Below are 14,254 nucleotides of genomic sequence, written 5' to 3' on the forward strand. Positions count from 1 at the left end.
GAAAAATGGAAAATAAATAAAACACAACTTTTTTTTTCTGGAAGGAAAGAATAAATAAATTAAAATAAAAATGGTTAATTGTGGCTTGGTAGACCAACACAAAACCTACCTTAAAAACTTGTTTTCTAGGGGTTTTCAGGTGTGCTGAAAACGAATATCACATTTAAAGTTTTCTGCAAATAAGTAGTTTCTCAGATATTAAGCAATGTAATTCTTTGTTATATGTAGTAGCCACTATTGTACGCGCAAGCGCGCTCATATTTTTGCCGTACAACAATGCCCAACATGGTTAATTAACATAGATTTGAGCAACTGCCGCATTTTCTAAATTACAGAATTATTGAGAGAAGAAATAAAAGGAAAGAGCAGACCAAACTAATGACAATTCTCACTGGATTTTTATAATTTAGTGTTATTAATAAAAATCAATCCTCATATTGTCAGAAATTATTTTCTGTTTGTTTAAATTTGGGATTTTAAACCAAATGAGTTTTACCCCCCTCAACCCTCTCCTTTTTTTTTTTTTGAATTGACATAACTGTTTAAATTTCTCTTATTTTAAATTCTTTTTCTTCTTCCAGGGTCCATTATTATCACCGAATTTTAGTACACTTGGAGGCCTGGGTTCGTCACCAGTTATGCCCCCATCAAATTCCAGTCTCTATCCACAACCTACGTCGGCAAGTGGGGGTCCCATGACTCCACTGACCCCAGCCACACCAGCATCAGAAGGGTCTGGAATTACACCTCAACTACAGTAAGCTGATAATTTTTTTTTTTTTTTTTTTTTCCATTCTTCTACATTGAAGCTTTTTATAAACATAAATGATATCATTGATTGAGATTGTCGGACTGACTTCCTCATCTTGGTTGTTATAGTCACAACGTTTCGGCCGTTTTGCCCTCCGGCCTTCATCAGGTGTTTTGTATCGAACTGGGGAACCATTTGTTAGTAGTCTCGACCCCAACCCTTTATTATTATTATGTCTAGGACCACTCAGCCATATGTCACTAGTGACATATGGCTGAGTGGTCCTAGACGTTGTATCAAAGTTTACAGTTACCCAAAGGTGCTGAGTTCAATCCTGAACGAAGGCAGTGAAAAGTAACATTCAAAACAGAGAATCAGCAACTATGTCCCAAAGCTTAGCTGGAGTCCGAACACGGTACCCCCGTAATAATAATAAAGGGTTGGGTTTGAGACTCCTAACAAACAGTTCCCCAGTTCAATACAAAACACTTGATGAAGGCCGGAGGGCAAAACGGCCTAAACGTTGTGACTATAACAACCAAGATGAGGAAGTCAGTCCGACAATCTCAATCAATGAAAACACCTCATCTCAAAAATACAAAAAAATACTATAAATGATATCAATTAAAGGCAAGATATTGGGGATGAGTTTTTAGCATTGTTTTTCATTTATAATGAACTAGCTGGGAGATCCGATGTTGCCTGGGATTGAATGATGATCAACAAGTGTGTCACACTCACATATTTTTATTCTCATCAAAATCGATGAAATTGCCTATTTTTTAATCAAATTGATTGATTGCCTGCTCTAATTTGGGACCCATCGTGAAGCATCTGGAGGAAGCTCCACCTGCCTCCCCGCAGTGACTTAGTACACAATATATTGTAGTCAACATTACACTGTAGAAAATCTGCTGTTGATGTTATAAAATTATTTCTATATATAACTAGCGGAGTTGCCCGGGTGTTTGGAGGTGTGTGTTGAGTACAAAAAAAAAGTGGTAATAGGCAGGCTCGAACTTGTGACGCGAAGGTGGAAAAGAAAGTGAAAGAAAACCTGACGTATTACCCCTACTCCATGACGCGACCGCCCCCTCGCCAAACTTTCACAAGAAACACTCGTCTAGCTGAAAACACTATCAATAATTTCCCCCCACTCTTTATCTGTTCCTAAACCTAAACGTAGATTCCATGAACAAAGTTTCTTTATTAGAACTGCACGCCTGTGGAATTGTCTTCCGTTTTCCTGCTTCCCAGCTGACTACAATATGGTCGTCTTCAAGTCTAACATAAACAAGTTCTTGATGGGCCGTTTCACTTGTTAACAAATTTACCGAATTTCCATTTACTAATGATTACTATATTGTCCAGTACACTCTTTACCCCTTATCTTCGAGTGGCCTCTTGGCCTTGATAAGTGGTGATGCCTATGTAAAAAAAAAAAAAAAAAGTGTTAAGTGTTCAAATTTAACGTAGTCAATCAAAAAGATGATTTGCAGAAATGGCGTTGCTTTCAAACATTCCATGAAGGTTGTTTGTAATATGGGAGAAAACCAGCTCCCTCAAAAATGGAGGCAATTTGGCAGTATCCAAATAAATAGTAATTGTCTTGGTATGAAGGGTTTCCCCTACATTGATCAAGGACCAATTGTGGTGGGCAGGCTGGTTGTGGCCGATGTTGCCATAAAAGTTTGTGTTTCAGGTGATCGCGGGGCATGCGCCCAGCACCGCTCGTGAGAGGGTCTCATTCTTTAGTCATCTTGACGCATTTGTAGATTGTCGGAAGCGAGTAGTGCTAATGGGAGATTGGAACGCCATCTTAGACCCCGAGATAGATAAGGTGGGAAGCGATGCTAGAGGATCGAAGAGGTGCGAGTCCAGCCTGGCTGACTAGATGCGGTCTGGTGGACAGGTTTCTGGTTGAGCATCCGGGGCGAGAGATGTGGACGTGAACCAATAGCGTTTCCTCCTATCCAAACACTTACTTGGACAGGATGTTAGTTAGGAGAGGTGAAGTAGACTTCTTATCTTGTCCCACGTTCACTTGGCTAGGCCAGACGGACCATAAACTAGTTATGGCCCGGCTGAAGCTAGGAAATAGGCCTAAGTTAGTGACTCACTGGAAGTTAAACACTTCCCTTCTGGAGATACAAGACTTCAAGAGAAGCTAATAGAATTAATTCAAAAAGCACTAGTGGGGGCGGTTACCGGGAGTAAGTGGTGGGTAGGTCTAAAAGCCAAAATTAGAACCTTATCCATCAAGTATGCCCAGCGCCTCGCACTAGATAAGGCCAAGACGAAGAAGCTAGAGCAGAAATTAGCCTGGGCTACAGGGGAGGGTGATAGGGTTAGTCAGGAACTAGCTAAGCAGGACCTTCTGCGTGAGAATAGCGAGCTTTATGAAGGTCAAGTAGTCAGAGCAAGGCTTAGAAAGGTAGGCAATGAAGTAGTCAACTCCAACACTGACGCGCGTCGTGAAATTTCTAGGTGTGGCTCGGACAAGTACATTGCAAAGGTAAGACATCCGGATGGACGCACCCTGGAATCGACTCGGGAGATCTGCGAGGGGTTTGGAGAACATTTTGAGGAGCGTTTTACGCAGCAGCTCGATCTTCCGGTCCTTGAGCTTAGCGACTATTTGGCTGACTCTCCCCATCTCGAGGTGGCTAGAGCGGCTAGTTGCGAGGGCTGGGTGACGGAGTGGGAGTTCTTTACTGCGCTGAAGCAGGTCAGCTGTGACAGATCGCTGGGACTCGATGGTCTGCCGTATGAACTGTATTTGAGGCTCTCGCCCATGTTTCTGCCTCTTCTGACGGATGTGTTCAACCATTGGTTTGCTCAGGGATCCATCCCAGGGCAAGTCACCAAGGGAGTGATCGCATTGCTGAGGAAGGGTGACGGGCATGGTGGGGAAGTTAGACGATTACAGGCCCATAACTCTGCTAAACACAAAGTTGAAGATTTTGGCCAAGGTCCTGTTGAATCGGCTGCAGGTTGTTATCGGTGAGTTGGTTGAACCGGAACAGAACTATGCGGTGAAGGGGAGATCGATTCAGAACAACTTGCACCTGATCCGCACGATCCTAGAGAGAGGGATAGATGACGACACAAAAGCCGCGCTGATCAACTTAGATCAGTCCAAAGCTTTTGATAGGATCGACCATCATTTCTTGGCATCTGTTTTAGAGGCCACCGGTTTTAAACCGGACTTCTGCAAGTGGATCTCCGTGATGTAACGACAGCCCACAGCCGTCGTGCAAGTCAACGGAAAGCGCTCGAAACCCTTTGTTATCTCTCAGTCGATTCATCAGGGTTGTCCGCTTTCGCCCCTGCTCTATGTCCTGGTTTTGGAGCCCCTGCTCTGCAAGCTGAGATGTGGGGTGGCAAATTCGGTTCGGCCCTACGTAGAATTGCAACACCCAGTAGCTCAGCCACCAAGGTATCCGCATGGCCGATGATGTCACGGTCTTTGTGTCGAGCTTCAGAGACATTGAGATCGTGTCGGAGGCGCTCGCTCAGTACGAAAGAATTACAGGGACCAAGATAAACCGCAGCAAGACTGCGCTTGGGTGCCTGGAGTGGTAACGCTAACCTCCCGGCGCCCTTCAGCTGGACGGATGACCCGGTTCGGATCCTCGGCGTGTGGTTTGGACCGAGTCTCCAGCTTGACAAAAATTGGTTGGAGGTACGGTCAAAGGTGGAGGCTGCAGTCAATTCGTGGCTTCCTAGGAAACTTTCCTTAAAGGGTAGAGCTGAGGCGTGCGCCACTTACGTCTTTCCTATCATCCTTTACCGACTGGCCGTACTTCCCCTGCCTGCACAACACCTAATAGCTCTTGTCGAACTCTTGTACTCGCTTCTTTGGGACAGAGGAAGACACTGGGTGAGCAGACAGGTCTGTATTCAACGCCCATGTGAGGGAGGCTTGGGAATGCCGGACTTGAAGTGTCATCGAGACGCTGAAAGGCTGGCCTTCCTGAGCCACTATATGCAAGATGACCAACCGTGGCATGCCGTGGTTACTGCCGCCTTCCCCGACCTCGTTCTCAACCCTTTTATCGAGAGCCATCGCAGGCCGCGGGGAGAATCTGCCTACATGAAAGAGTGCCGAGCCGTGCTAAAACGACTACCAAGTCCAGCGACCTTGTGACTGTTACCCGTAGGGAACTCCACAGGGATCTAGTGAAGGGGGTGCCGACGACCCGCTATGTGTGCATTTGGATTGGCAACAGAGTGAGATCTGCTCCGCGTGGAGCTGGGCGCCAGGTTCGAGTCATCTGAACAATTCGGAGTTTTCTCTGACCTGGCGATTGGCCCGAAATGCACTTCCACTCAACAACATACAATGCAGTTCCAGGTTTTTGGAGTCACCTGATTGTCCCTGTTGTGGGACAATGGCCGTAGAAACAACTGATCATGCTTTCTTCGATTGCTGCGAAATCCACCAGTACTGGTCGTATGTCAGCAAAGTGACGGCTCGCATCGATCCTGAGCATCCTCGCCCAATTACTGTATCCAATTTTGTGGACAAAGTGAGGCCACCGTGAGACTGGGAAAGATAAATGGTCTACGTTACGATTCTGGCCATAGCGAGAATGGTGATTTGGACGTCGCGTCTGCAAGGTTGCGAGGGGGGTGGTGTCTTTTTCTCATCAGGATCTGATCGCTTTCTTTAAACACCAACTAAGGGTGAAGATCAGATGTGATAAAAGAAGGCTGCATCGCGCGGCATTTGACAGAAGATGGATACATGTAGCAAGTCTGTGCGTACGAAGAGGAGCCAAATTTGAATACGTGTTCCCTGCCTAGGTGTAGAACGCGCAGTTCCGTAAAGTAAAATTAAACAAGTAGCCTCTCAGCTAGCTGAGTGTGTGTTCCATCCCTCCCCGATTAGGAAGCCTCCAAGATCCTCACCCCCCTCCTACTTGCAATTTTTGTTTTCACCCTTTCCTCTAAATTTCACCCTTGGAGAAAGAAATACAAACTAACCCCCATTCCTTACCCCCAAAATTTTCTTTTCTCCATTCACCCCCATCTAGAGGGCATCCCCACTTAGAGACTGACCTGCAGAAGCGAGGTTCCTTTTACAAACCTAGTGGAACGGGCAGTCTATCAACTAGACGGGGTTGGAGGGTTCTACTAATCCCCCCGCCCTCGACACAAATGAATTATTGTACCATTTTTATTATCTTTTTTTTGTTTTTACACGTCAATAAAAAATGTTTTCAAAATTGGGAGTTAAGTAGGACGTCCCCCAGTATGAAAGGGTGAATGCGGTATTATGGTGAAAAAAGATACTAGCTGGGAGAAACTTTTGATTTTGTTTAGTTCTAGAGTGACAAGGATGACCAACAAACCCCACAATCCCCCCCTTTTGAGTTGGCCATGTGCCTAAGTTTTTTGTTCAGTGTTGATTTTTAATGTATTTTTAACATGAATAAAGGATTTAATATCTCAAAGTGTAGTATCTGTTCTTACTACATGCTGTACTTATGTTTGTAACTTTGTAATATAAAGTGGGGGATCACTTTTCTGTATTAATTTAATGTAAAATGATCACCCACTTTACAACCAGTCAGTCTCAAAGCCATTCAAGTCCTTCTCCAGATCATTCAAGTTGTTTTTGAAGGATTCCAGTTATTTTTTAAGCATTCAAGTCATTCTTAAGGTCATTCAATTCATCGTTAAGTTCATTAAAGTCATTCTAAGTCATTTACTTTTTATTTATTTAAGTCATTTCAGCCCATTTTTCGGTCATTTTAGTTTATCTTTAAGAATTTCACGTCAATCGTACATTCACGCATTCATTCATTACACGAGAGCACGCGACTAATAGCTATCGGCCTTGTTTAAATATATACATAGTCAGAAAGAAAAGAAAATCTTTCTCAATCTGCAACTTGTATGTGCTTTTTTATCCATTGATATTTTTTTTTCTTACAATGTAAGTGAATGATGGCGTGCAAGAGGAAAAAAGCAGGAGTGATTCTCTTTGAGTAGAATTTTGCCATATGTCTCTGGCCTGGAAGTGCCCTTCCCAACAGCCCGGTATTTAATCCAGATCAGGCTGTCAAAAGATATTGGCTTTCTGAGTCAGATGCACCATACATTAAAGCTTTTTTTTTTTTTTATATCTTTGTAAAACTTAAGTCATGTTCTGCAAAGCCAAAAACAAAAATAATACCTCCCTCCCTCTCTTAAAACTTTCCAAGAAAGTGACAACAAATTACTTTTGAAAGCAATAACAAAAGGACAAAGAGAAAACATTGTTCTTAATAGGATCCCATATGAAGTATTTTTAAATACCAAATACGTTTAAAATATCTATGGCCTTAAATGGCGTTTTAGAAGTTGATAGGCTGTTAGACACAGCTAAACAACAGCCTAACATTCACAGCTAACATGAATTGGAATAAATATGTAGAAGATACTGCCAAATCTGCAGCAAAGAAGCTAGACTTCTTATATTGGGCTAGAAAACTTCTCATACCTACTAATATCCTATATTGCAAAAAGCCATCACTCGGTGATGCATGGAGTATTGTTGCCACCTCCGGGCTGGTGCTCCAACCACTAGTCTTTCCCTCTTGAACAAAGTACAAAATGATCTCCAACTTAATAGATCTGTCACTGTCTACTAAGCTCCAGCTCTTGTCCCAGCATCACAAGTTTGCATATCTGCGCTTGTTTCCATGGAATGTGCTCCAATGAACTTTGTGTACTTGTACCCTCTCGTCCAACCAGACGAACAGCAAATCCCGCCTTTTAGAGGTTCCCAAGTGCTGGACAACTTCCTACTCTAATAGCTTCTTTATTTGGACCGTTTGCTTTTGGAATCCCTCCCTTCTCCCTCTTTCTGATTGTACCAACGGGCAGAAATTTATTACTAAAATGAACAAGCATCTTGCTGCACAACTCCCTACATAGAATGCCCCCTATAAATCTGGCCTTTAATCACAGTAGTTCCTAAGTGGCAATATGACCTTCTTTTGCATATCCAAACATATTTTCCATTGGAGGCCATAGAGACCAGTTGAGATGGGAGAAGGCAGACCATACTGTTCCTATTCGCTGTTCAATCTCGGTGCTGCCTGCCCAGTCAGCGTGGTAGTAGAACCAAGATAGATAAAGGAATCTACATTATCTAGGTGAATTCTGTCCAGTGTGAATGGTTGCCAGGTATCACGGTCAATCAGCAAGGACCTGATATTGGACCCAAAGAGACGCATCTATCAGGCAATGGTGAGGACCATTCTTCTCTATGGTTGCGAGTCGTGGCCTATGAGAATGATGGATCTGCTTAAACTGGAAGTCTCTGACAACGACTGTCTTTGCCGCATTCTGTGTTGTCACCATGGAGATAGTGTTCCAGTTTCTACTCTTCACTGAAAACTAGGCTTATGCCATCTGTCCTTCGACGTTTCCAGTGGTTTCGGCATGCAACTTATTGACCAGAGGGAGAGCTCATTCACAAGATCCCCTCTTCTCCCCTCTCTGCCTGGCTGGCACAAATTTGTCAGTGGGCAGCTGAAGACCTGGGTGACAATTAAGGACGACATGGCAGTACTATCACGGCAACAAGTAGTTGGTCTCCAGCAAATGGAATTAGTTTATCAGTCCTGTAACCTGACCTAAGATTGATGAAACTGGATTGCGATGGTTTGAGATTCAGTTCGTACTCAGGAGAAAACCAGCTCAATCTGACCAGGATGATAGCCACTACAAGTGCAAGTAAGTTTCGGGTGAACCCCTCCCCCCAACGAGCTAATGCGTTCAGTTTGGTTATTCATGAATCTTCCTGTTACAATCTATTTTTTTTTTATTATTATTTGATAAATAAAATTAGTTTGTATATTTTTTAATTTGATTTACTTGTCCCCATTAATATGTAATGGTTTGAGTATTTTTTTTTTTTTTTTGTCTTAGTAACCCAAAACAATGACGATGAAAATATGGTTACTCGCTTGCTTTTAGTTTTTCAACAAATTGACATGTTTGGTGTTAAATCTTTTACAGTTATGTGATCTTACTGATAACCAAAAAAAAAATCTGCTTGTAGACCTCCACCCCCTCCTCCAAATAACAAGGCTTGTATATTTCCTGCCTTTTTTATTATTTGTTTATTTAGACATCTGTACAAATCCTTTTTTCTTTCAATTCTGTTAAGTCAGTTAGAGTAATCTCCCCTTTTTGTTTTTTAATATTTTATTTTTTTTACTAGCTTGCTGCTCGACGTTGCCCGGTTGTAAAATACACTCAACTGATATTTTAATTTCTGCAGATTTTGTATTCAATTAAAAATGAACTGATTTTAACGTATGAATGTATATATTTTCACATGCGTGTAAATAACGTTTAAAATACTAGACATGGAAGAAAGAAAGAGGATCAGAAAACAAGGAAGCAGCATATATGGTGGACAGCAATAACACTCTAAGCCGTCCAAGTAGTGAATTTAATCACATTTGGAATCCATTAATTGGGGAAAATAAGAAAAAAAAAAATGACAAAATTCCCAATCCAAGGGAGATAATCCCCAATAAAAACCTTTTTTTCTTAGCTCCGCCTCCTTTGCACTTTTTTTTTTTTTTAATACGACGTAAAACATTTTTTTCACTAATATTAACAATTAGTATAAGGATTCAGTTAAAATTGAATCATAAGAAACTTTTAAAGGGTGCCCTAGTGACCTCCTGAGGATTGACCCTTTTTTTTTAATTTATGGAAACCTCTTCAAACCCATGGTTTGATTTCTTACAATACAGAGCTAACCCCTTTTCCTTCGTTAAAAAAAAAAACATGGATTTTACACCCGACGAAGGTTGTAGGTTTCAATGACTGAAACGTTATGCCAATAACACCCAAGATGAGAATAGTTGTTCGAACAATGCAAACATTCATACCTCACCTCAAAACTTCAGAATTGCAAATCTCAAACTTGTATTTAAGGATATGCAAAGTAGGCTTCAATTATTAAAACACAACTAGACAGGGCTTTACATTGCGAGTGAAATAGTCGCATTTGCAAGTGATTTTTCAAAGTGGCAACTAGAAATAATGAAACGCTTATCTTTTGGCGATTGTATATCTTTCACCGACAATCTTCCAAACTTCAGTATTGAGTGAAAAATATCTTTTCAACTTTTTTTATTTTATTTTTTTTTTTTAATAAAACGAACAAAGTTAAATTATTTAGACAATAAAAGTTTGATAGAACAATATATTCTTTTTTTTTTTGTTTTCTTTTTAAATTGTGCTCAGAATTTTTTTTTTTTTTTAACCACATTTTTACACCTCAATGTTTAATCTTGCTACACCTCGACTGTGTTTGCATATCATGGCCAACAAACTTTTTAATCTTTTTTTTTTTTTTTACAGAAACATTGTATGCACAGTTAACCTCAGTTGTAAATTGGACCTCAAGAAAATTGCACTTCATGCTCGAAATGCTGAGTACAACCCCAAACGATTTGCTGCTGTGATTATGAGAATACGAGACCCGCGGACAACGGCGCTTATATTCAGCTCTGGGAAAATGGTCTGCACAGGTGCTAAAAGGTAATCATTTCATTCATCCCTTTGATTGGTCGTTATGACAAATTTGTTGAGCGGAAGAGTGTTGGGTGTAATGTAAAGAGTTACTTGGGCTTTTTTAAAAACATTTTAAAAATAATTTAGCGTGCCTCTTTCACCTGCTTTCTGTTAATCATTTTGCATCAACCGTAACGCACAATCATTGCACAGTATTATTGTGCATTTGTGCCCTCTCAATTTTTTATGACTGGTTTCCATAACAACCATGTCGCTCCAGCGACTACTGTTGCTACCAATTCACTGCTCTTACAAAAAGAAAAGTAACAAATCAAACAAAATGAAACAATGAAAGGGAGATAATTGGGGGATTTTATTGAAAACAGACGAGTGCCGTACATTGTTATTACATATGTGTATTTTATGTTTATGGGGCAAAAAAATAAGACTGAAATTAAACAAAGAACAAGTGAATTTACTGGAAGCCTAGAAAAATCATGGATTACAATAGAAAAATACGAGCATGAAAAGTAATGTAAAGGACTAGTTGTTAAAACTGGAAAAGAATAGGACAAGATATTCTAGTAAAAAATATAATAAATTTATAACTTAAAATATTGCAGCATTAAGAATCTTTTTAAAAAATTCAATTTAACATTATATAATCAATTCTTAATGCTGCAATATTGTAAGTTATGAATTTATTATAAACCTAATTTCATGTTCATCCGAGGCAACACCGGGTATCCATGCTAGTGGTTTATATTCCACGAGTATATTTTTTTTTCTTTGTTGGGTCTTTGTCTAGAGTCATTGGATGATAAGGGTTAATAGGATGGAATGATTATCCGTAGAAAGATGAGGAACACTATGGTAGTACTAATGTTGATCAATGCTATGAACTATATTTGATGGTTTATGGGATTTTGTTTTAGAACAAGAATTTGTTGACATTAGATTTGAAGGTAACCAAGCTGTAAAAAACGATAAATAAATCTAAAAAAAAAAAAAAAAAAAAATCAAATTCAGTTTTTCCTTGGGTTAAAATCTTGCAAACAAATATCATCTGCACTCTGAACATATGGAACAACAAAATTATGACTGCTGAAACGTAAAAATGGTGACCATAAAAGATGAGGAAAATCATTTGAAACTTTGAAAATATTTCAAACGCCGAAAGTTTCTTTCAATTCACATTTGATTAAAATTACTCCTTGATTGAATTTTGCAATTGAATTTTCTTCCCATGTCAAAATAGGGGAAAGAATCTTGGCATTGGTGGAGGATGTGTTCGATCAAAGTTAAAAAAAAAAACAAAAAAAAAAAAACCTCTAGTCCAAGAGATATAACTTTATTTACTGTTGGATACTATAGGTAACTAGCGGAGGTGCCTGGTGTTGCCCAGGGTGTTTGGAGGTGTGTGTTAAGAAAAAAAAAAGTGTTAGTAGGCAGACAGGCTTGAACCCGCAATGCGAAAGCGGAAAAAAAAGTGAAAGAAACCCTAATATCTTCCCACTATGCTATGACGCCATAGGAAATGAAAAGCGTTCAAATTTAGCGATGTCGATCAAAAAGTTGCCAACTCAATAATAATTAAGTTAAGAAATGAAAGTGACTTTTAAACCTGGCCTGGGGCCAGTGGAGCTTTCCGCTTTCTCTTGTGGTATTTATTTTGGTACTTGTACAGTTTAACCAAGACATTAAAAAATGAAAATATCAAAAAAAGTTTAAGTTGTATGTATCCGTTATGGAACAAAGTTCTCCGAAAAATTTTTTCACTTAATTTCATCAAGTAGTTTTTTTTTTTTTTTTTATTACAGCGAAAAAATAATTTATGATACCGAGCAAAAGGTTTGATGTTTAGGAAGAAAAGCTAGTATTAAAGATGGGGAGGGGTGTTGGCGCTTTAACTGGAGTTATCTCCCCGTGGCATGTTCAATAAATTTCATAATGGCTGACTTCAACGCGCTCTCATAAAAACGTGTTTTTCCGCTGTAAAAAGAAACTACTCTATCAAATTAAATGAAATTTTTTCCAGAGATTTTCAGTCCAAAACGAATACGTACAATATAACCTTTTTTTCAATATTTCCATTTTTTAATGTCTTGATTAAACTGTACAAGTACCTTTATTTTCTTCCCCACGAGGTCATTCCCCCTGAAAAAGCAGGAACTCTGGTAACGTCCAAATGAATAGCAATTGTCTGATATGAAGGGTTTCCCTGACATTGATTAAAGCTAATTGCTTTCAAGACGTCCTGCACGACAGGCCAGGCGCTGTACTTTGTTCCGGTTAGTTTCGCTTTATTTATACGAAAAAGACCAACAATCACCCGAAAGGACGGAATAGAGGGAATTTTTTAAAAGTCGATGTAAATAAATGTAGATACGACTTCCGTTCACAAATCGTAGATATTATAATCTAGGGAGTATATAAAAAGTCGTAAAAAATAGTAACCCTTTCGAGACGCTGGACATGCAAAAACGTGCACATCGCTTTTGCCTTCTATATATATAGATGTCCACCTCTTGAGGGTAATTTTTTTTTTTTTTTTTTTTTTTTTTACATAGGCAACACCACATTATCAAGGCCAAGAGGCCACTCAAGGATAAGGGTTAAAAAGTGTACATTAGACATTGGACAATATAGTAATCATTAGTAATGAAAATTTGGTAAATTTGATAACTTATATGGAACGGCTCATCAAGAACTTATTTACGTTAGATGTGATATTATTCTCTTGTTCTGTCAGCCATAACTGGGTAGAACTCCTAAGTAATTTGCATTTGTATTTTGAGTGTTACCTGCACTGGGGATTGAACCTTCAACAGAGTGTAACTTATAACTAGGGCTATGACGACAACATATTCTTTTCATTGTTTTCACTCTTGAGTGTGTATTCATTGATATCTTATATGCTTTTATATAGTGATGTGGTTCTTGGTTGATTAACTGTCAGATATATATACTCGAGAGTGAAAAACAATGATAAGAATATGCTGTTGTCACATCCCTACTTGTAACTAGGGCTATGATAAGATAATATTCTTTTCGTTATTTTGACTCTCGAGTATATATCAGTTAATATCTTGTTTTTAGATAGTTATATAGTTCTCTGTTGATTAACTGTGTCGGATATATACTCGAGAGTCAAAACAATGAAAAGAATATTCTCTTGTCACAGTCCTACTTATAACTAACTTTTACCAAGTATTATATCCACTATGCCACCGGTAATCAATCCTCATCTCAAAAATTCAGAAATGTAAGACGTTAGGATTAAAATGATTAAAATTTATCAACTTTTTGAAATAAACATTTCAAGTTGGAAAAAATGCGGACAAAGTAATTCCCATGGATTGATATATTCAGGATTAGACTGCGAAAGAAAGACATATAATTGACCAAGTGATAGGATGCCGATATGAAAAAGGGAAAAGAAAGGGAGACGTTTTATTATGAACTAGCGGGGGTACCCAGCGTTGCCCGGGTGTTTGGAGGTTTAAAAGAAGAAAAAAAAAAGTTTTGGTAGGTAGGTAAGCTCGAACCCGAACCTTTGAGGTTAATAGGCTGATAACTTACCATCACACTATGCTGGCAGAGAACTGAAAATGTGTGAAATGAAACGAGTAAAAAGCCAAATGATTAAAAAGTGATGTGACAGGTGCGTGAATTAAATGAGGTCAACCATCACGCCATAGAGAATGAAACGCACTTAACTTTGGCTGCAAGCCAGTTTCTGCGTATGTTGTTTGCTTCCCCCAAGATGTTTGAGAAAACCAGCTCCCCATTTAAAGGGGAGTGTCGTAATGAATAGCAATTGTCTGATATGACGCATTTCGGCTGCATTGATCAAACTTCATTGCTTTCTGGATGTCCTGAGCATGAGTGCCAGAGAGGCTAATTTTGCTACGGTTCAGTTTCGCTTATATTTGACAAAGCCAAAGAATCACGTGGAGAGTAAAAGATATC

General features: G+C 39.4%; 1 protein-coding gene across 1 annotated transcript in view; it reads left to right on the forward strand.

Annotated features, from left to right (window-relative positions):
- LOC145242621 (uncharacterized) overlaps nt 1-14,254 on the forward strand; it is a 43,034-nt gene that overhangs the window by 7,485 nt on the left and 21,295 nt on the right. Inside the window, exons 2-3 of the mRNA XM_080105738.1 lie at nt 582-757; nt 10,130-10,309. Of these exons, the coding sequence (XP_079961864.1) occupies nt 582-757; nt 10,130-10,309 (356 nt within the window). The remainder of the gene's footprint in view (nt 1-581; nt 758-10,129; nt 10,310-14,254) is intronic.

The sequence above is a fragment of the Euprymna scolopes genome, chromosome 21, assembly GCF_053919585.1.
Source record: "Euprymna scolopes isolate OS-2025 chromosome 21, ASM5391958v1, whole genome shotgun sequence".
NCBI lineage: Eukaryota > Metazoa > Mollusca > Cephalopoda > Sepiida > Sepiolidae > Euprymna > Euprymna scolopes.